The 20961-nt window shown below is 42.6% G+C and overlaps 1 protein-coding gene across 2 annotated transcripts; it reads left to right on the top strand.

Moving 5' to 3' along the window:
- Positions 1 to 3684: 3684 nt before the first annotated feature.
- YPEL5 (yippee like 5) lies at positions 3685 to 20463 on the top strand. 2 transcript variants are annotated; one of them, XM_054978304.1, is made up of 3 exons: positions 3685 to 3792; positions 17653 to 17813; positions 18392 to 20463. In XM_054978304.1, the coding sequence occupies exons 2-3, from the start codon at positions 17673 to 17675 to the stop codon at positions 18614 to 18616; spliced, it is 366 nt and encodes a 121-aa protein (XP_054834279.1). In that variant the 5' UTR covers positions 3685 to 3792; positions 17653 to 17672; the 3' UTR covers positions 18617 to 20463. The 2 variants fall into 2 exon arrangements, with proteins under 2 accessions (XP_054834279.1, XP_054835013.1); XM_054979038.1 differs by having other exon boundaries at positions 3699 to 3767.
- The last annotated feature ends 498 nt before the right edge of the window (positions 20464 to 20961 follow it).

Here is a 20961-nt window from a genome sequence, read left to right as displayed (position 1 = left end):
TATGAGTTGTCTAAGTGGCTCTTTTGAGGTTGGTCAGATGTTTGTTGCCAAGTAGGCCCCCTCCCCTGCTTTGAAGCCTGCTATGAACTATGTTAAAGTTTCCTGCGTTGCTGTTTTACTGCTACACCAAAGACTGCTTTGCACGTGTGTGTTCTGGTACACGTGTCAGTTTCCTGCCTGCGTGTCAATTACCCCGCTGCTGTAATAGACTGTGTAGTTTACTGACTCCATGTTTGGTTAACTGCACAAAAGGACTCTCTTTCTGGGCAACCCTGCCCTGGCCTGTATCTGGAATTCCCAGTGTGTGTTTGGACTCTGTTACAAGTGTGCCCCGTGCCTGCATTGCCATCTGCCACGGACCGTGCCTGTTCCCTGCTTTGGACTGTGTTTTAAAGTGTCGTTTCCCCTGCCTCCATGGAAGCCTGCCTCATATGGGCCCAAGCCGCTGCTAGCAGCCGGGCGCCTGCCGGGGAAACCTCCAGCGAGCCTGGCTAGGCGCTCCCTGGTCAGTTCCCGCCTGGAGCCTCCCGCGAGCCGGTCGCCGAGCTTGCCCTCGCTACCGGGCAGCCTGCTATCCAGCCCCAGCTATGCCCAGCCGGCATCCATGTTCTCAGGCAGCCAGAAGACCCTGGGAAGAAGACTGCTTTGAGAAGCCATTTCGGCGGAGCGGGCACACCACGTCCGCAGCGAGAGCCCCTCGCCCCGCTCTGCATATCTTAGGAGCCGCCCCGGAGAAGGAACTAAGTGCCGACCATCCCAAGCACTTAGAGAATGCATCTCAAAGAAACCTCCGCATTCCAAAGCTGATGACATCAGGACAAGCCCTGTCCGCTGGAACATCCTTTCAGCCCACTTGGATTTCCCCCTCCCTCTTTTGTCCCCTCTTCCTGAGGTGTCACTTATCACAATCTGATTACCAAAGTGGCCCATCCAAGCCATTCAGTAGCCCATTAGACCCTTTGTTTTAATCTGTGAGAACCACCAAGTACAGCACCAGCCCCAGGGTACGTTTTGGGGTATTTAAGCTGGTCTCCCAGACCACTCGGTGCTTAGGCCATTCCTATCCAGACTTCCTTGCTGTCCGTCTGTGGTCCCAGTGCTGGCATTGGGCCACCTCGCTGTTGTGTCTCTGCTTCGCTTCAGGATAAGTGAGTATTCCCCCTATCATCGTTGGGAACCAGCTAATGCGAACGTCTCTGTATTTCCTACTCTGTATTTCTTAGACCTTGTATGTTCTTTGTATGATTGTGCAAGCTAGGCTTACGCTACACTCAATACACGTGTTTGGACCTTACTCCTTGTCTGCCTCTTTTTCACTAGAGTGTCTGGGATCGGGACCTCCGTAAACATAGGTTATGATCCTCGCTTAATATTAATAGTTACAGACTGCTGCAGCTAATTCCCCATTATAATAAAGAGCAGTTCTGGTAACATGTTAGTTCCACAATATCAAGTTGTAACTCAGGAGAGCTATGAGATCTTCCCTTTGTAAGTAGTGTTTTTGCCCCTGACAACCAGGGACATGCCTTCCACTGGACTCCAGTATACACAGGACAGGGAGCTGGTATAAAAGTTCACCTGGCGGTATTATGTGGTTTGCATTTTGGATGTACTCAGAGGGATGCCTTGAGAGTCCAGGGGACAAACTTGGGTAGCCCTTTGAGTAACTGTAGAGATCACAGTAACAGCAGCATGGGCAGAATATGGGTCTTTAGACACAAACAGTGCAATCCTAAGTAAAGTTACTCCAGTCTGATCCCATTGATTTCAATGGCTGTAGACTGGAGTAACTCTTCTTAGGATTGCACTGAAAGTGTTCCCCTTTATCCCCTGTTGTAGAGAGGACTTTTTTAAAAAAGCCCCTCCCCTAGTGGCACAGGGAAGATAGATACAATGGGGAGGGTGTTACAGAAAATGCAAGGAAACCTGCCTTGTGGAAGCTCCGTTGTTGCTCTATTGCACTGGCAGCCATAGAAGCAATGGGGTAACCACTGAAATTTGTTGCTGTTCAGAAAACCCCACAATCCATACAGGAATAGTTTGTTTCCATTGTGTGTTATTCTGCCTGTTCCAACATACTGAATGATGTATTGTCGAAGGCTTTCACGGCCGGAGAACGATGGTTGTTGTGGGTTTTCCGAGCTGCATTGCCGTGGTCTTGGCATTGTAGTTCCTGACGTTTCGCCAGCAGCTGTGGCTGGCATCTTCAGAGGTGTAGCACCAAAAGACAAGAGATCTCTCAGTGTCACGACTGAGAGATCTCTGTCTTTTGGTGCTACACCTCTGAAGATGCCAGCCACAGCTGCTAGCGAAACGTCAGGAACTACAATGCCAAGACCACAGCAATACAGCTCGGAAAACCCACAACAACCATACTGAATGATGTTCTCTTAAACAAAATTTGCCAGCTGCTATTAATCATTACCCTTTACTATTTTAAAAAAATCTCACTAGATGGAGTATGCAAGCAAACTGTACTTATGTGTTTGTTGAAGGAAATGTGTGAGAAAGGGGTCTTGTAACTTTCCCCCCAAATTCTGGTACTATGTGGATGAGATCACCTGCCATGTTTGGCGAATCATAGTAGAAGGTGCCATGTGTGAATATTGGTCTTGGACCCAGTCTTGCTGATTCTCAGGTGGTGCCTTTTAGCAGCATCACTGGTTGCCAATCTGGATTATTTTTTTCTAAAGCTTTAAGACTGCCAACCTATGCCCACTGAAAACATGTATGTTTGTACGTGAAGATTCTGGTCCATACATCCAAGTATAATTTACTCTGACAGAAGCTCTCTTATCAGACCAGAGCTTTATTTAACAAGAGATTTAAACCTGCGGCCTGCGGTATTACTGAATTATGGCCCTTCCTACTTGCTCCTGAACACATCTAATTAAACCCAGTGACTTACTTACAAATAAGTATGCAAAGGGCTGTGCCATAGGCTCGACCTTCCTTGCTCTCATTGTGCCTCTCTTCTGTGTACTTATTTAGAAAAAGCACATATGGGATTGGATTCTACCAGGCACCTATCCCATCTTTCCTCCAAAGAGGTCAGAGCACCATACACTGTTCTTCCTGTTTCAGTTTACCCTCACAAGAACCCTGTGAGGTTGGTTTAGCTAGGAGAATGTGACTGGCCCAAGATTTGCCACCAAGCTTCATGACAAGCTGGAGATCTGAACTCAACGCTCGCTACAGGTTGTCCTTCTCTGTGGCTCCTTCCGAAATAAACAGGAATCGTGTTATCATTAAAGACTAACAGGCTTTTATTCCAGCATGTATTTTCATAAATTACAGTCCACGTCGTCACCGGAAATGCAAACTGGAATAAAAACATGCTAGTTTGCGAAGCGCCAAGAGACCCCCATTTACTTTCACTGCTGAATACTAACATAACTGCCACTCTGGTATGCTGGGACATTGCTAGTTACGCAGACGCCTAGCAGCACAGCGACACCCAAAGCCTTCGGAAAGGCACACCTTGACGAGCGTAACATCAAAACTTCCGGCCTGGTCGCCGGCCTCTAGGAGCGCCTCCCTCTTCCCCGCGTGGCCTCCGTGTTTGTGCGCCGCGAGGGAGAGGGGGCGTGGCGCGAGCAGAAGGGGGCGTGGCAGGCAGCGTGGCGGCGCTGGAGGCGGGGCAGGGGAGGAGCGGCGGGCGGGGGGGCAGGGAGCCCGAGCCAGTCCCACAGCTGAGTTGCGAAGCCGAGAGGGACGCCGGAGCCGCACCGCACGGCAGAAGCGGAGGCCGTTTTGCCGCTCTCTCGGTACGGGTCGCCGCCCGCCCCGCAGGTAACGGCTCCTTTCTGCCGCCTCTCAGAGGTCGACGGGCGGGGAAGGGGCAGCGAGCCCACAGAAAGGCTGGTTCGCCCCTGCCGGTCTCCTCGGCCCTGGCACCCCCCCCCCCCCCGCCGGCTGTCTTGGCCTGCAGATGAGCGACCTCGGCCCCACCGCTGTGCCCGGCGGCGTTTTCTTTGTGCGGCCTCTCCCCCCCCCCTTACAATGAGGGCAATAATAATAATCACCAGGCTGGCCATACCGCCCTCTCGCCCCCGCCCCCCTCCGGCAACATCCCACGGCCGACACCCTCCGCCTCCCCCCTTTCTGCCTTGGCTTCAGCCTCCGCACAATTACAAAAGCCGCCGGCACACCTGAGCCTCACCGCGGACAAAAACAAGAGGACGGCGCTCTTGGGCCAGCCTGGCTTCCCCGTGGCAACATACTCGGGAGCGCAGCCGAGAGCCGGAGCGGTCTTTCTCCTAGGGGGCAGGCAGCTGTTCGCCCCCTCCCCCACACGCCGCCCCATTTCGTTTGGCCCCTCTCCTCTCCCCCCCCCCCAAAAGCTGTTGTGGCGCTTGAGGGCTGTCTGTGTTTTGATGTCAGTCGTAAGCAAAACAGTCGCTCCCCCTCTGCTTCCGGTCTCTTTCTGTTTGGTTCTCTTCCCCCCCCCCCCCCCCGGGTCTAATGATTCCTGGATCCCACAAATCTCGTCATCGATCCGTAACAATAACTTTTCTCTCCCTAGAGAGAGAAGCCCCTCGTTTTCCAGTTCTAGGGCAATCTCTTGTCGACATCAGTGATGTGTTCGCCGTGTGTTCTCCCTAATAATAGAGCGCTGACTAGGGCAGTCGCTCCCTTTTATTTATGCGCGTACGAAGCTATCTCCTCTGCTCTCCCGTAATGTGTGGCTCTGCTGATGAGACCGGGACAGCGATAGTCTTTTGTTCCTAAGGAAAGGGGGGGGCATAACGGCAGAGGAGGCTGTTGCTCTGTCTCCTAGTTGTGCGGTGCCTCTGACTCGGGCCAGCTGTTTCCTCGTATTTGTTGTCGAATCGCCTGTGCTTCTGGGAGAACCTCATTCTCAAACCAGACATGGGCAAGTCCTTTTCTGATTGGATCGCTGGAAACCATATGACCGCCGTGCGCCTTCTGTCGGCTTTGTGTATCATTACTGTTTGCATGACAGGGCTTGGACTCTCTGTTCCGGGAGATTGGGGATTGGCAGCAGGGGCCCACTCCTTTGCAGCGCTGGGTTATTGAGGGGCTTCCTGCTGCAGTGAAGGTACCTGCTTCCCTCTCCTGATCCTAGCTGCCCGAGTGGCTAGAATGCTACCAGAAGGGGAACAGGCTCTGTGTCATTCTTCATATATCACTTAGCATGCCTCAAGCATATGTTCTTTGTAGCAGCCATCTATACAATGACTTGGTTTCAAGTCCCCCCACCTTCTTAAGTAATAAATGATTAGTCTTTATTAGCTGCTGAGACATCTTAATAGCATTTTAATACAATTTTGAACTGTGGAGTGGTTGTTGTATTGTCGAAGGCTTTCACGGCCGGAGAACGATGGTTGTTGGGGGTTTTCCGGGCTGTATTGCCGTGGTCTTGGCATTGTAGTTCCTGACGTTTCGCCAGACAAGAATAAAAGAACATGAAAGACACTGCAGACTTGGACAGCCTGAAAAATCAGCAGTGGCTGAACATAGCCTAACTCAAACAGGGCACAGTATCTTATTCCAGGACACCAAAATACTGGACAACACTTCCAACTACTTTGTCAGACTGCACAGGGAAGCCATTGAAATTCACAAGCATAAGCAAAACTTCAACAGGAAAGAAGAAACCTTAAGAATGAACAGAGCATGGGCTCCAGTTCTGAAAAACACAAGGCCAACAAAACACTCCACACCCGACAATAGCCCTGCAGAGAAGATTAGCACATCAAGCACTAATCCATATGCAAAAGAACCTCCTCAGGATACAGTGAAGCCTCCCGCCATTAGCATTCCACACCCTGGGAAACTCTTACAGAATGACTCAGCTCAACCCCACCCCTCCTGAGTAGATACAAATGACCTACATCTTTTCCACACTGTGACACAGAGATCTCTGTCTTTTGGTGCTACACCTCTGAAGATGCCAGCCACAGCTGCTGGCGAAACGTCAGGAACTACAATGCCAAGACCACGGCAATACAGCCCGGAAAACCCCCAACAACCATTGTGGAGTGGTTGTTCCTTTTCCTCTCTTTTTGTATTAGGTTCAAACTTATATTTGTAATAGTACAAGTTCTGAATATCATGTTTGTTTCCATTAAAATTGAACTTCTTCACTGATTTCAACGGATGGTTCTACAAAAAGTCGCCTTAGAACACCTGACTCTCATTACACAATATGATACATTTTGCAAAAATTACTTTATTTCAGACTTGTATACCTCTTTGCAATACATTTTGAAACTGGACACCAAATCAATTGAGTGCACTGTCTCCCTGAACAGTGGCAGGGGAGATGCTTTCTAGTTCATAGCTCAGTGTCTTAGCAGCTACTATGTGCCATCTGTTCAGAAATCACTTTGGTGTGTTGTCTTGTAAACAGCCTCTCCCAATAAGAGAGGATTTAACACAATCTCCTCAACCCAATGCCTGGTGGAACATCTCTGTCTTGCAGGCCTGGAAGAAAGATAATATATCTTGTTGGGCCTGGGTCTCAACATACAGAGTTCCACCAGGTTGGTGCCAGGACCAAAAAGACCCTGGCTGTCTTCAAGGCCAGGTGAGCCTCTCTGGGGCCAGAGACCACCAACAAGTTTTTATTAGCTGATCAGAGCACTCTCCAGGGAACATATGGGGAGAGGTGGTCCCACAGATATGTTGGTCCCAGTCCACTAAGGGCTTTGTAGGTTAGGAGGTTACGTACTGTAGCCTGGCATGCTAATTATTTTTTCCTTGTAAAAATAATTGTAATTTTGTATAAAATGACTTATAAGCTATCTTTGGTACCAGTATTAGTAGAGAAAGCAGAGTTTAAATACTCTAAAGTAAAATCTTCAATAGAGCAGACTTTCTAGTTTAGTAAGAACCAAAATGCCTATTTATAAATTGAACAATTTTTAAAAACCTATTAATATGTTCATTTAAGAGATTTGCAAAGCTGCTTTGCATAAAGAAACTGATTCTTAAACTTTTGATTTGTCACATCAGCCCAATCATGTACATGTTTATTCAGAAGTCAGTCCCATTACTTTCAACATCATTTATTCATAAGTGGCCAGTGGAGTATAGCCTTCATTAAAGGTTATGCTTCTCTTTAGCATTTCCTGTTTCCGATTGCTACCTTGTATAAGACTTTCCTATTTGGCATACACAAGATATTAGCATCAGTATAATATTCACTAAAGTTAGTACAACTTTAAGGATTTATAAGTAGTTGGCATGTTGTTACAGTAAAATCATTCAGTGTACATTTGTTCTATAACAGGGAAGCGCGATTGGAGATCTTGAGTATACAAAGAAACAAATTTTATACTTCTGTGCTGCAGTCAACACATCATGCATATGGAATGCCTATATTATTTATTTGAACTGTTTAAGTAGATACTACTTCCTACAAACAAAACCCCAAGTTGTGATGCTTTCATAAATGACAAACTTAATGAATTGTAAATAGGCTGGAAGCTTTCCTTAACATGAGTAAAATTGTATTTCTTCATTAGCTAGCCATTTGAGTCTTCTAGAGCATCCATGTTGCAGCAGAGTTTAATGCAGCAGCATACTGGCAACTGTCGTTCTCAGTACTTCTGTATGTCTTGTCTCAAGTGTTGCTATTTTATTCTTTAACCATCGGACCAGAAAAGCAAGTTAATATGTCTGAAATACATTGTATTACTTTCAGGGTGGATTTGATTTAAATCAAACTGATTTAAATCACGATTTAAATCACTAGTCATTAAGGCTTGATTTAAATCATAGTTTTCTACATAAAGACTAATTCTTGCTGGTATAACTTTAATATGCAAGTAGATGCCTGCCTTACTGATAGGTAAAGGAACTTCATTAAAGTATTCCCAAACTGGGTCTCTTTTACGGCCTGCTGCCATTATAGGTTTTTTCCTCCAAGGAAAGAATGTGATAAACCTCAGGTCATACACACAAAAGATCCAAAGACTTGTGCAGTATTGTGCTCAAAAAGTTTCACTTTCATTTTGTACTGCTTGCCCCTCCCTCCTCACATTTAGTTTCTTCTTGTGCAGATCTATTCCACTCCAAACAATCAGAAAAAGATTGTTTCTATTCACTGAACTTCTTGAAACTTAGCACTGGAGGGGTTGATTCTGTCTTCATAGGTTTGTAGAACAATAGGATTAAGGTCTTTTTCTCAACTCTGTTCATGTTACAACATTTTTGCTGTGAAGAAGAGGCATGTGATCTCTGCTGAGCTGACATACATTCAGTTTTGAGAACTGCAAAACCAAGCATCTGTGATAATATCTTGTAGGCAGAGAAACTGCCCAATAATCTTACAAAAACCTCTGGAAGAGCATGACATTGTGAATGGATTAATGGAATTTATTTACCGAAAAAAATTAAACATATACAGCCTTATTCTACATAATTAAAAACGAATCTTTATTTCATGATGGAATAACCTTTGGATGGTAATATATTTTCCTCAAAAAGCATTTTATTTAAAAAAATCCGATTTTTTTATTTTTTTTAAAAAAATCATTGATTTTTATCCACCCTGATTACTTTCAGTGTCCCCTGTAAGCTTTGGTGTTTTTGGAAGTTCATTTACATTTTCTGGAATTGAGAGCACCAGAGAAGCCAAGTTATTGCAGTAGATGTTCTCAGTCCTTCACGCAGTCTGTGGTGACTAGCTTAGGAAATTATTTTGCCAGTGCTCTGAATTTTTCAAAATGGCCATAGAAATATAAGTAGTATCATTTTACAGTTGTGTATAATTAAGGTTTTCATTATTCAAAGTACAATTGATCCACTAGCCCTGAAAAGTGCAATGAGTAGACTTATGAAAGGGAAAAACAGCTGGTTTAGGAGTGGGAAAGGATTTCAGCTCTTCTAGCAAGTATCTTCTTGTGTATAACTGTAGTAACAACAAGAAATTAAGCAGCCAAATCTTTTTCAGGCATGTTCAGGTACTAATGAGAGAAGTTTTATCTGCTGAATTTCTGCTTGTATCAGCTAAAGGAACCCTGTTTGAAATATACTAAGCAGTTCAAGATGAGCATATACACGAGAGGGGACTAGGCTTAATGCTTATAGTTCCAAACTGCTAAAGACTGGTGTTTTGGATGCCAACTGATTATTAAAATGTATTTACTTCATTTATGCTCCACTTTTCTCCCCAGTGGGGACCCAGAGTAGCTTACAACATTATTCTCCCCTCCTCCACTCTATCCTCACAACAACCGTGTGAAGTAGATTAGGCTGAGAGGGTGTGATTGGCCTGAAGTCACCCGGTAAGCATCCATGGCAGAATGGAGATTTGAACCTGAGTACCCAGATTCCAGCCCAACATTGTAACCATTACACCATGCTGGTTCATAATGCCATAAAGTACAGTACACTGGGCAATATATCAACCTGTATAAATGGGAATCCTTTGCTGTGCTGATGACTGAAACTTTTGAGCACCAGAAGCATATTAATAATGTTTCTAGAAATAACCATGGAAGGATGAAAAGCAAATGAAACATGGTGGTTGTAAGGGAATCATCCAAGTATAAAACAAACCGTCAAATTATAGAGAAATGTTTATATATTTTCTCATGGATTCATAAAACTAGACAAAGTCATTTTATGGAAAGAGTAAAGAGATGTGCATAGCATTTCCTGTAATGTAGTTGTGTTAGATCCAAATTTCAGTTTTAAAGAAATTTAAATTTTAAATCTTAAAAGTTGTCCTCCTTACTATACAAATGCTATGAGGCTAAGAGGTTATTTCAAGACCAGATAGACAAGATGGTGGGAGATGTGTAATTAAAAATTCCTGTGCATGGTTTTTGCTTAAAAAACAACTGTAGGTATTTAGTTTGCTCTCCAGGAACTGAGATCAGGAAAATGGCATATTCCTTATCCAGACTGCTTTCTGCTCTCTATTCTGCCGATGCTTTTGAGAAACTGCAGAAGCCCCTAATAGGGGATCAACCATTTCTGCTTCTAACGTCCCCAAGGTGACTGATGTAAACATGGTTGGAGGTAATCCAGGACATTTTAGCATTGTCTGGATTAAAAGGAACGTCTTGGAATTACTTGGCCTTCTATAAGCACTTGGTAAAGTGCTGGGGATGATCCTGGCCCAGTTTGTACTGCATCTCTTCTCAATAATATGATAAGCTGCCTTATGCCATCAAACCAGAAGTCAATTCACCTTAGTAATACCTGTTGCAGCTGACACCAGCTTTCTGGAGTTTCTGACACAAGCCTTTCCATGCTACCAGGGTGGATTGATTTGAATTACCTAGTTAAGTAGGCTGACAAATCATTGATTTACATCTTTCAATTATGTATTAAGATAATTCTGAAATAAATGTGTTGCTATAAACAAATGTGTTGCTATAATTATAAATTGATTAAAACCAAATTGCCTATTTGATTAAAACCAAAGAGCCTTAGCTCAGAGGGCATGCTATGGATCAATTCAGCTGGCTTTTCCCAGTCAGTCTTGCCCATACAAATGTTTTAATTACCTGCTCTCTTTGTAATTGTGGCTTTAATATATGTGTATCTTAACTATTTTAATTGTTTGAATGATGTGTTTTTGTTTGGTTTTAATGGTTTTTAAGATGTTTTTATTATCTATGATGAGAGAAGAAAGGTATGAGAGGGTATAAATTTTTAAATATAAACACGGAACTTGTGGGTGCCATCATGCTTACCTATGTAATCCCTGGTGTTCACATCATTTTTTCCCCAAAGCAAAGAGCTAGTTCTGACTTTCCTCCATCTTGCTAGAACAGGAGATCTGTCAGAAGAGCCTAGGTTACCTTTGTATCTGTAGGGAGTAACTTTTCAGGAACAATTGCTTTCATCATAGATGGATGCTTGCTGTGGAACTTCCCAGTACTTTTATCAAAAAGAGTCCAGTAGCACCTTTAAGACTAACCAATTTTATTTTAGCATAAGCTTTCGAGAATCAAGTTCTCTTCTTCAGATGCCTGATACAGAGACACAGTCTCTGTATCAGGCATCTGAAGAAGAGAACTTGATTCTCGAAAGCTTATGCTAAAATAAAATTGGTTAGTCTTAAAGGTGCTACTGGACTCTTTTTGATTTTGCTACCACAGACTAACACGGCTAACTTCTCTGCATCCCAGTACTTTTGTGATTGCTCCTCTCCCTGCCATGGCAGCCATTTTGTGGCAGTGCCCTCTCAGTGCCCACAGGCTCAACAAGTTTGGGACCCTGACCTAGATGGATCAATGAAGGACTTCCTCCTTGTTCCTTTGTAACTCCCTGTCCCCGGTTTCAAGCCATGATGAGTAGAATTGTTGTGCTGTATGACTAACAAAATGCTTTCCCGGCAAAGTTAAATGTTTTTCATAAGTTCAGTTAAAAGATTGTTTCCATTAAGTTCAGATTTCATTGCAAGCCAAGCTAAATTAAAGATAAACTAATTATAGCTGAATTTTTTAAAAAATGATTTTTATGCACCCTGCCTGTTTGAGATGTCAGGAATTGATCCTATCACCTTCTGTATACAAAGCATGTGCAATACCGCTGAAGAAAGTAGGCATCATAGTTTAAGTGATGGTCCTGTTTTGTGGGAAAAGTATTGAACTTCATGGTCCCCATGCAACTTCAAAAAAAAAAGGTATTCTTAATACATTAACTTTTAAAGTAATGGAGGCATTCCTAAGGAGGACTGCCATATTATGTGAAAACAGAGGCTTCTGAACAATGTTAAGAGCCCTGCAGAAAATGTCTTGCTTCACAGGATTAGTACTTGAGGAAATGGTTCAGATTTGCAGTGTATAATCTTAAATCAAGAGTATATTCTTTTATCTAACTTTTATCTTTTTACACTGAGTTGGAAATAACTCTTCAGCTGATTTTTCTACAGTTGATTTTAAGCGTTAAGGAACTTGCATCTAGCTTAGTGTATTTTTCACACCCTTTCTATCTACTCTGATCTTGCTTCCTATGATAGGTAAGTGATTAAGTATCCAAAAGGTTGCTGTTTTGTTCCCTTTTCATCAATTAGTTGGTCCAGAAATATACTTTAAGCCTATAATATAAATATCAGCACATGAAAGATGGCCAAACAGGCCTGTCATTAACACACACACACACACCCTGGCGCAGTGGTAGGAATTACCTGGAACTAATGAAGGAAAAGGAGTGATAGGTTAGAGCAATGGATGGTACCATCTCCACTAATTGATTGTTCAGAGCATATGCTTGTTATGCTAAAAGACTGTTACACTTCTGAGAAAGCAGTATATGTATAAATGGAAGAATACAAAAATGATTGGGTGCCATGAGAATTTACTTATGCTTTCAATTTCTAAATGTACTCTCAAACATTAATACTAAGAAGGTTGTGTTCCAATAGTTCAGCTTAATAATAGGTTGTTTGCATAATTTCTAGATATAGCCTGTTTAAAAGCAAAAGTGACAGTATAAAACAAAAGGAACATTGGAGTGCAACCTGGATTTTTTTTCTGGGGTGAACCATTTCTGAAGGGTGTAGATGTTGATGGTTTGTTCATTGTATTAAACTGTTGTTCAGGTAGCCTCATGTTCATCAGCTCCAAATCTAGGCCACAACAGTGTTGGCTATTTCACCATAACAGTCAGGCTGGGGCTTTTATACATAGTGTTCTAAAATGATAATGCTAATAATTGGTCTCTGAACCAACTGCCAGTTTTAAGTTTGAATTTCAGTTACACGATCTTCTTGGACTGGGAACTGTGTGTGTGTTATGTGCCATCAAGTCGCTTCTGACTTACGGCAATCCTATGAATGAAAGACCCTCAAAATGACCTATCATTAATAGCATTGTTCAGATCTTGCAAACAGGAGGACATGACTTCTTTTGTTGAGTCAGTCCATCTTATTTTGGGTCTTCCTCTTTTCCTACTGCCTTCCATCTTTCCTAGCATTACTGTCTTTTTCAATGAGTCTTGTCTCATTGCTGCTTGGAGCAGCGGGGAAATGGCCATTTAAACTTTTCCTGCCGCTTGCAAGCAGCAGGGCCCTTTAAATGCCCCAAAGCTCACAAGCCCCAGCCCCCCACTTACCTTGGCTCTGCTGCTAGGGTGGTGGAGACTGTGGCCCAGCAGCAGCGATTCCGGCCTTCCCTGGTGCCCTGCGGGCCCGCGGCCTCCTCCCCGTCCTCCAGCAAGGGGCGGGAAGGGCGTTTTTGGCCTCCTCCTCTGCTGCGCAGGGCGGCAAAGGAGGCCAAAAGGAGGAGGGGAAGGCCAGAGTTGCTGCTGCTGCTGGGCCGTGGCCTCCACCACCCCAGCAGCAGGGCCAAGGTAAGTGGGGGGCTGGGGCTGGGGTTTGTGAACTTTGGGCTGTTTACAGGGCCATGCTGCTTGCAAGCAGAAGGTTCCTTTAAACTATCAGCTGACAGGCGGCAGGGGGGGATTCCTGCTGCCTGCCAGCTGATAGTTTAAAGGGATTTGCCCCTTGCAAGCAGCAAGAAAGGGCCCTTTAAACCATCAAATGACCTTTTCCCTGCCGCTGCTAAGCGGCTAGAAAGGGGCATTTAAACCCTACAAATCAGGAACCATGAACTGGTTCGTGAACTTGTCCCAGTTCATGGGGGGTTTCTGGTTCGTGAAAACACCATGAACCCCATGGGTTTTTTTTTTGTGGTTCGTGCCCATGTCTACTTAAGACCCCACTTATTAGTACGTACTGGCTGTGGTGTCTATCTGGAAAAGATGGCTGGGTCAGGTCTCACTGTAGTGTTGAAATGGCCCCTATAATCTGTGGAGTGCACATTTCAAAGACAGTGCTGAGACATTTCTGTTCACCTGTTGGCCTTTGGTTTGTGGTTTTTAAGCTTCTGTTTTGTCCCTTATGATCACTGTTTCCCAACCAGAGGTTTCATGAGGAATTCATCAAGAATCCAACATTTGTGCAAAAATAAGTTCAAATGTTATACTGAAAGTGAACTTTATATTGATTTTGGATGTGAACTTTAATATAGCAGCTCTTGACAAATAAAATTTCTTGATCTGAATTTATCAGTAACTGGCCTGTGAACATTTTCATAGGTAGGGGGTTCCTTGGGATTTGATAAATTAGTTTAGAGATTCTGCCATGGAAAACACTGCTTATCATGTTAAACATACATATGAAACTACTGTGGGTCATGTATTGTCGAAGGCTTTCATGGCCGGAGAACGATGGTTGTTGTGGGTTTTCCAGGCTGTATTGCCGTGGTCTTGGCATTGTAGTTCTTTTCCACACTGTGACACTGAGAGATCTCTGTCTTTTGGTGCTACACCTCTGAAGATGCCAGCCACAGCTGCTGGCGAAACGTCAGGAACTACAATGCCAAGACCACGGCAATACAGCCCGGAAAACCCACAACAACCATTACTCTGGGTCATCTAAAAATTGAGAACAACAGGCACGCAATTCTACAGCTCCTTTTAATGTAATTCCAGAGAGTGGAAATGTTAAACCAGAACTGGAGGCAGCAGTGGGCTGGATGAGGCCAGAATAATTGATAACTTATCCATACTAGAAATGTAAAGATCTGGGAAGAAAACTTGAAAAATTTAGGGAGGGGCATCTTTCTGAGGATTCTTTTTTTAAAAAACGTAAATAATGGGAAATTTGGAGACATACTGAAAAATATTCTTATAAAATGTTTTCTCTTTTGGAATGAGTGAAATGCTTTATTCAAAATACATAGCAAGAAAATGATCTGTGTAAGGTAATGTGCACTGCAGCATTATAATAATGAAAATTTTATGCATAATCTGTAAAACGTATTTTCAAGGTTTGTTTTTAAAATAATTGTTTTGGGCAGCAATTAATGTGTAGTGCATTTAATAATATAGTATTAAAAGTTCAGTGTTTGTATATTTTGAATTTGAGTTTGTAAGCCACCTTGATCTGTGAGGAAAGTGGGATATAATTATTTTAACAATGAAATCCCCAAATAACCCCCTACACCCCTTAAGAAATACCTGCAGTTGTTTATTGCAAAGTTATAAAGAATTTTTTTTGGCGCACACCATTTAAATTCCTATTTTGCTTTGGTGTCTATCTTTTGGTGGGGGAGGGGGGTAGATAGGGTGTGAAACAACCAGTTTAGAACATGAATCTTGTACACTTGGCATACTTTTCTACTTGGAAAGTACCCTACTTCTCCCTTCCTTTAGAATGTGGGAAGAAGATCTCATGAGCTTAGCCTGGTGGTAGTTTTGCCTCAAATATGACACAATGCTGACAAGTTTTCACTCCCGCCATTGAATTGTTTTGCTGCTACTGTCACAGCTGCTGTCTCTTTAGAGGCGGTTGTAAGCTGAGGGAGGAGGCTCAGAAAGAGATGTCAACATTTGATGGACGTTCTGGGGTCTTTCCTAGTTTTCGAAGCAGTTCCAGTTGGTCATCTTCATTTTGCCATATTGGAGAACTTTGAGGGAATGGGTGGGGGAGACAAAACCCTTACCCCAGCTCACAGGCAGTCTTGAATGATTTGTGCCCTGGGCTTTCAGGATGGCATGTGACCTTACAGTGCTGTCTTACACTGAATCAGACCCTTGCTCTATCACTGTTGTCTCCTTTCATTTGTGATATTTCTTTAGGTTCTCAAGGTACTACCTGATCTTTTTAACTGGAGATGCCTAGAATTGAATCTATGACCTTCTATATGCAAAGCAGATGCTCTGTATTTAGAAAATGTTTATGTTGCTTCTCTGAGTGGTTGAGTCACAGCCCCTTTCCTGATGTGAGTCGACTTGATTGTAGATGTGCCTGTAATGGAACTGTGTGTTTGGATTACTGTGGCGGACCCTGCCTTTCACACACCTTGCCACCCATTTTAAATCTCCCTTCCCAGCTTTTGGGCCTCCCAGGCAGGTAAAGACTGGATCACCCCTCACCAACTGCCTGGACTCATTTTAGGCAGAGAGCCCTGACCCAAATCCTCACATGGACCCTCTCTCCTCTTTCAGAGGCTCCACCAGATAGACAGCCCATTCCCTGTATTTACTTCCGTTCACCCAGCTACTTCCCAGGGCTACTGGGGAAAGCGAATTTAAGAGTTTATTTCCTCTATATACACCGCCACTATTTATATAAACTTGGCCTATTTAATGTGACTAGAATATTTGAGGTCTCTGTGTGTGATATTTTTCCCTCAGCCAATAATTTCAAGCTAGCCAGGGTTAAACAAAACAAAAAGAAACTTTATTTACTAGATGGAACATAGGAGAGAATGGTTTTAAACTCAAACTAAACTGAGAGTCAGTTTGGTGTAGTGGTTAAGAGCGTGGGATTCTAATCTGGAGAGCCAGGTTTGATTCCCCACTCCTCCCCTTGAAGCCAGCTGGGTGACCTTGGGCTAGTCACAGTTCTCTGGAGCTCTCAGCCCCACCCACCTCACAGGGTGTTTTGTTGTGGGGATAATAATGATATACTTTGTAAACCGCTCTTAGTGGGGCATCAAGTTGTCCTGAAGGGTGGTATATAAATCGAATGTTGTTGTTATAAATACACTGGAGTTAAACAGGGAATGTTTTAGTGTAAAAGAACAAGTTTGTAATCAGCCAGCAAATATCTCTGCTGCCTTTTCTCAGTAGCATCCAAAACTCCCCTCTCAGCCTCTCACTCTCTCCAGTAGACTCCTGTTATCCCTGGCTCAACATTCTGTCCCCTCTCATTGGTTGGTTTTTCAGGAAAGACAGAGCTGGAGCCAGTCCTGACCATCACAACTACCATTACCAAATCACATGTAACTTTTGCACTTAATTATGAATAATCAGGAAGTGTTTAGGATGGAATATTTGGTCTTATGTTGATGACTATTTACTTATTTCATTTATACTCCACTTATTGCACCACTGGGGACCTAAAGTGGTCTCCACCATACTCTCCTCCATTTTATCCTCATAGCAACTCTGTAATGTAGGTTAGACTGAGAGTGTGTGATTGGATAAGGTCACCCAGCAAGCTGTTTCCTCTTAATACCTAAGCAATCCTGAGACAGATGTTGATAGGGTCACAATTGAAGATCAGTGTTAAATACCGCAGTTTAGTTACAGCAAAACATCAGATGCTGACTGCTAGATAATGTGCCTAATTTTTTCCCTTTTGTCTTTCACAGGTGGTAAAATGAGGATTTGAACCTAGATATTCCAGGTTTCAGTCCAACACTGACCTCTATACCACACATTTAGGCTAGTATATGCTGAAGATACTATAGAAACCAACACCAAATGCTTGGGAGTCAGTCTAAAACATTTCTGTGTTTTTAGACAGCAGCAGCATCCCATATCAAGGTTTTAGTTTACTAGGCAAAAAAAATTCTTAGGAAGTTCATACCTGGACATGCTTAGATATACATGGGAGATGCTTATTTGCATATATGGGTATCTACAGCCCTGATGTCTGTTGAAATCATGTTTTTCTTTTACAGCCTCTATCCTTCATGTATTCATTGAATTCAAACTAGTGTCCCAGTGAGCAGAATTGTCAAGATAGCATAGCAAATTTAGACCCCAACCTGAGGAAAAACAATATATACTTAAAGTAATCCTGATGGATGCTTATTGAACTCTTCCTGAAAATCTCCAGGAGAATATTTCTTTGTATCATACTGCTTCAACTTCTTGAAAAGGTTTTATTTCATGTATTTCAATGCTGATCTAATCTCTTTCTGCTTTCAGTGTTCAAGCTAACTTTAACAATGGGTCGGATTTTCTTGGACCATATTGGTGGCACCCGCCTGTTTTCCTGTGCCAACTGTGACACAATCTTGACTAACCGCTCAGAGCTCATATCTACCCGTTTCACGGGGGCTACAGGACGAGCCTTCCTTTTTAATAAGGTTAGTAGGGACTCAGGAGTGCTGCTAAACTTTCTTCTGGAGTGCTTTGCTACTTGGAGCAAAAATGGCACCCTACAGGTGCTACAGAACTGTATAATGGGTATATAAACCCCAAAATGGAACTTGAATGTTTGAAGTATCTACAGCTTTGCTTTGGAGTATCTTAAAATGTCTTTATGTAGCAGATAAGGGTTGCTTTAAATAGAACAAGTTTTTGCACAGGTATTGATTTCATATCGTCAAATTGAATTCATATGCTTCTATTTCATTGCGTCTATATGTGTTGAGAAACAATGGTTTATCTCATTCTTTCTATTTGGAAGTGATATCATTTGGAGATTGTTGTATACAAGGTAAGCCTTATATGTCTCTGAAGGAGCTATTTAGAGGTGTAGGAGTTTTGTCTTTTGCATCTTATCACCAGTACTCTTGTCTCCTCTTTAAAACCTCTTAAATATACTTGTGGCATCATGATCAGTGTTAAATAGAAACTATACCTCAGCTGTCTACTGACAGCAAAGCATGAGACATTGACTGCTAAATAATGTGCCTAATCTTTTTCCTTCTGTCTTTCACAGGTGGTAAATTTGCAGTACAGTGAAGTGCAGGACCGAGTGATGCTCACTGGCCGCCACATGGTTCGAGATGTGAGCTGTAAGAACTGCAACAGCAAGCTAGGTTGGATCTATGAATTTGCCACTGAAGATAGCCAGCGCTATAAGGAAGGCCGCGTCATCTTGGAAAGAGCTTTGGTCCGAGAGAGTGAAGGGTTTGAGGAGCATGTTCCATCTGATAACTCTTGAATGGATATGTCCTTGTCTTCAGGCTTTCTCTGTTAAAACTAAAAAAGAGAAAAATCAACAAAAAAATCTACTTTCATACACTGTCACCTTAGCATCAGCGTTGGATTTGTGAACTATAGAGTGGGAAAGATTGCGAGAGAATTTCAGATGGAATGTTCCTTTTTTCCGGTGGTTTTTTTTTTTTTGCCCCTTTTCTCTTCAGGAGTATAGAGAGAATGTTGTATGGATGCTGTAACTTTGTTTTCCCTCTTGCCTTCTCAGATACGTGAGCACTTGCAGTTAGAAACCGTCTGAAAGTATAGTAAGTGAATATTGTTTAGAAGAGAATTCAGTGGGGGCTTTTAGTTTGTAAAAAACCTGTTTCATCAGAAGGAAATTTTTAGTCTAGCAATATCTTTTAATTTATTTCCAGTGTTTGTCTTTAGTTTTAATTTGTTTTTAGCAAGACTTTTCACCTGATCTGCTGGTTTAGGAAGAGATCTGATTTTGTGACAAATGCTAAAGGTTCAGTGTTTAGTCCAGTTTGTGCTGGCCGTTGATGCATATTCTTGTTGGGGTTTGTTTGTAGTACAGAGCTTGTGCTTGTCTGTTTCATTTTTTGTTACCCAGATAAGTTGTCATTCCTCATTTAAACATCTTTTCCACCACATGATGTTGATACCTTTTTTAAAAAAAATAGGGCAAAACTGCTTGTCTCTCTCCATTTTCCAGTTGTAACTTGCACAATAATATAAGTAAATGGCTGTTCAATCTTGTATTGCTTTATGTTGGTTGTAATGGAGGAAGAGCAGTTACTCTTACTGAAGTATATTTTTCATTCTCTTGCCTGACCTCATTAAGAGTTTCAACTTTTTCTACTTAGAGTTTTTTTCTCTTGCTTTGCATTAAAAAAATAGTTATAAGAAAGAAGGGCATGCCAGCATGTATAGTCATGCATACAGCCAGGCATCTGTTTAAATGGCGAAGAACCTGTCCTCAAAGGCTGCTTCTGATTCCGGAAGTTCTTAGTTGCATCTTGTCATTGTGATGCTGCACCTTTACTGTTTTCACCAGCAGAACAAGCTTATCTGGTAGTAGCTGGGTTATCTGGTGCTTCTTGTAGCAGTTACGTGTGTTGGAATACTGAGATCTTCTGAGCAAACCTTCTGTAGACTCTCCTTAATCAGCGATGCCCAAACATTGCTACTATATATCATGCCAAGTTGTAATTTTTTGGGAAATCTAATAGCTTTATTTTAAAGGATTAATCATTTTGTACTTTTCTTGTCAGTACTAGGTATTTCAGAGACAAGGTGATTTGCCTTACTGAAACTGATTCTTAAACATATAGCATTAAGTTTCTGCCACTGAACAAGGAATGCAAACAGGACATCACTTGTTCTGGAAAAATAATGGCAATGACTACAATTCTAACTGCGCTTGCATCAGCTTAGGGGGAGGGACAGTCTGCCTGTGCCAGTGCCTTTAGGAAAGCTGTTCTGCAAACCACCCCTCCCTAATGTGACTAGCAAACTGGAAGGGGGGGGGGAACTCTGATTATAACTTTCACACTCCAGAGGTAGCTTTTTTGGTCATTTGAGCAGTTTGGGCACCCCTGTTAGCTTGAACTTTAAGTAGCTTTAATATGCAACTTAGAAGGAAAACATGTAGATTTGTGTATTGGGCTATGTTGAATCAGGATGCTTGAATAATAGTATGCTTGTGCCTCAGATGAGTAAACTTCAGTAGATCACCATTCTAGTATGCGGAGTATTTCACTAACCTGGCGACTTCTCATTGGCAGAGTCCTTGATGTACTCTACATGTATTTTGATGTTGCAGTACAATAAAGTATGTTTTGTCCGGCATTCTCTGACCATATGATTCACTTCTTCAAGTATATCTCAGTATAACTTCTTTAAACTTTTTATGAATAAACATTCAACATCAGAGGTCTGAGTAGCATCAACTTCTTCTTTAATGATCTTTCAGCCCATACTGAATGCTCAATGTGAAGAACTTGTACAGAGTATTTGACACCCCTATCGTTTCTTCAACTAACAGAATTTTTGATCCTTTTTTTGGGATCAGTTCACAAACATCGTGATTCTTTCATAGACAGTCCATGTAGAGAAAGATATGTTGATGTATCAAGGTGGCATATGCATATATCTTTCTTGGAGTGATTAGGTTGGGAAGCCATTGCATTTTGTAACGAGATGGACAATTTCATATGTGATGATGTTTGTCTCAACACAGTTATTACATCAGTGTAGTAAAATTGTCATATGATAACTATCTTTAGTTCTGTCAAGTGTTCTGCCTCACCCCCCCCCCTGGGTAAAGCTCAGATGAAACAATACCAG

The sequence above is a fragment of the Eublepharis macularius genome, chromosome 1 (genome assembly GCF_028583425.1).
Source record: "Eublepharis macularius isolate TG4126 chromosome 1, MPM_Emac_v1.0, whole genome shotgun sequence".
Classification (NCBI taxonomy): Eukaryota; Metazoa; Chordata; class Lepidosauria; order Squamata; family Eublepharidae; genus Eublepharis; species Eublepharis macularius.
This window is presented reverse-complemented; position numbering and strand designations above follow the sequence as displayed.

Bases quoted from the DNA above. Each gene is read 5' to 3' on its own strand.
- YPEL5 (XM_054978304.1), top strand. From the start codon at position 17,673: ATGGGTCGGATTTTCTTGGACCATATTGGTGGCACCCGCCTGTTTTCC. The intron at 17,814-18,391 runs GTTAGTAGGGAC...TGTCTTTCACAG, and splicing joins GAGCCTTCCTTTTTAATAAG to GTGGTAAATTTGCAGTACAG.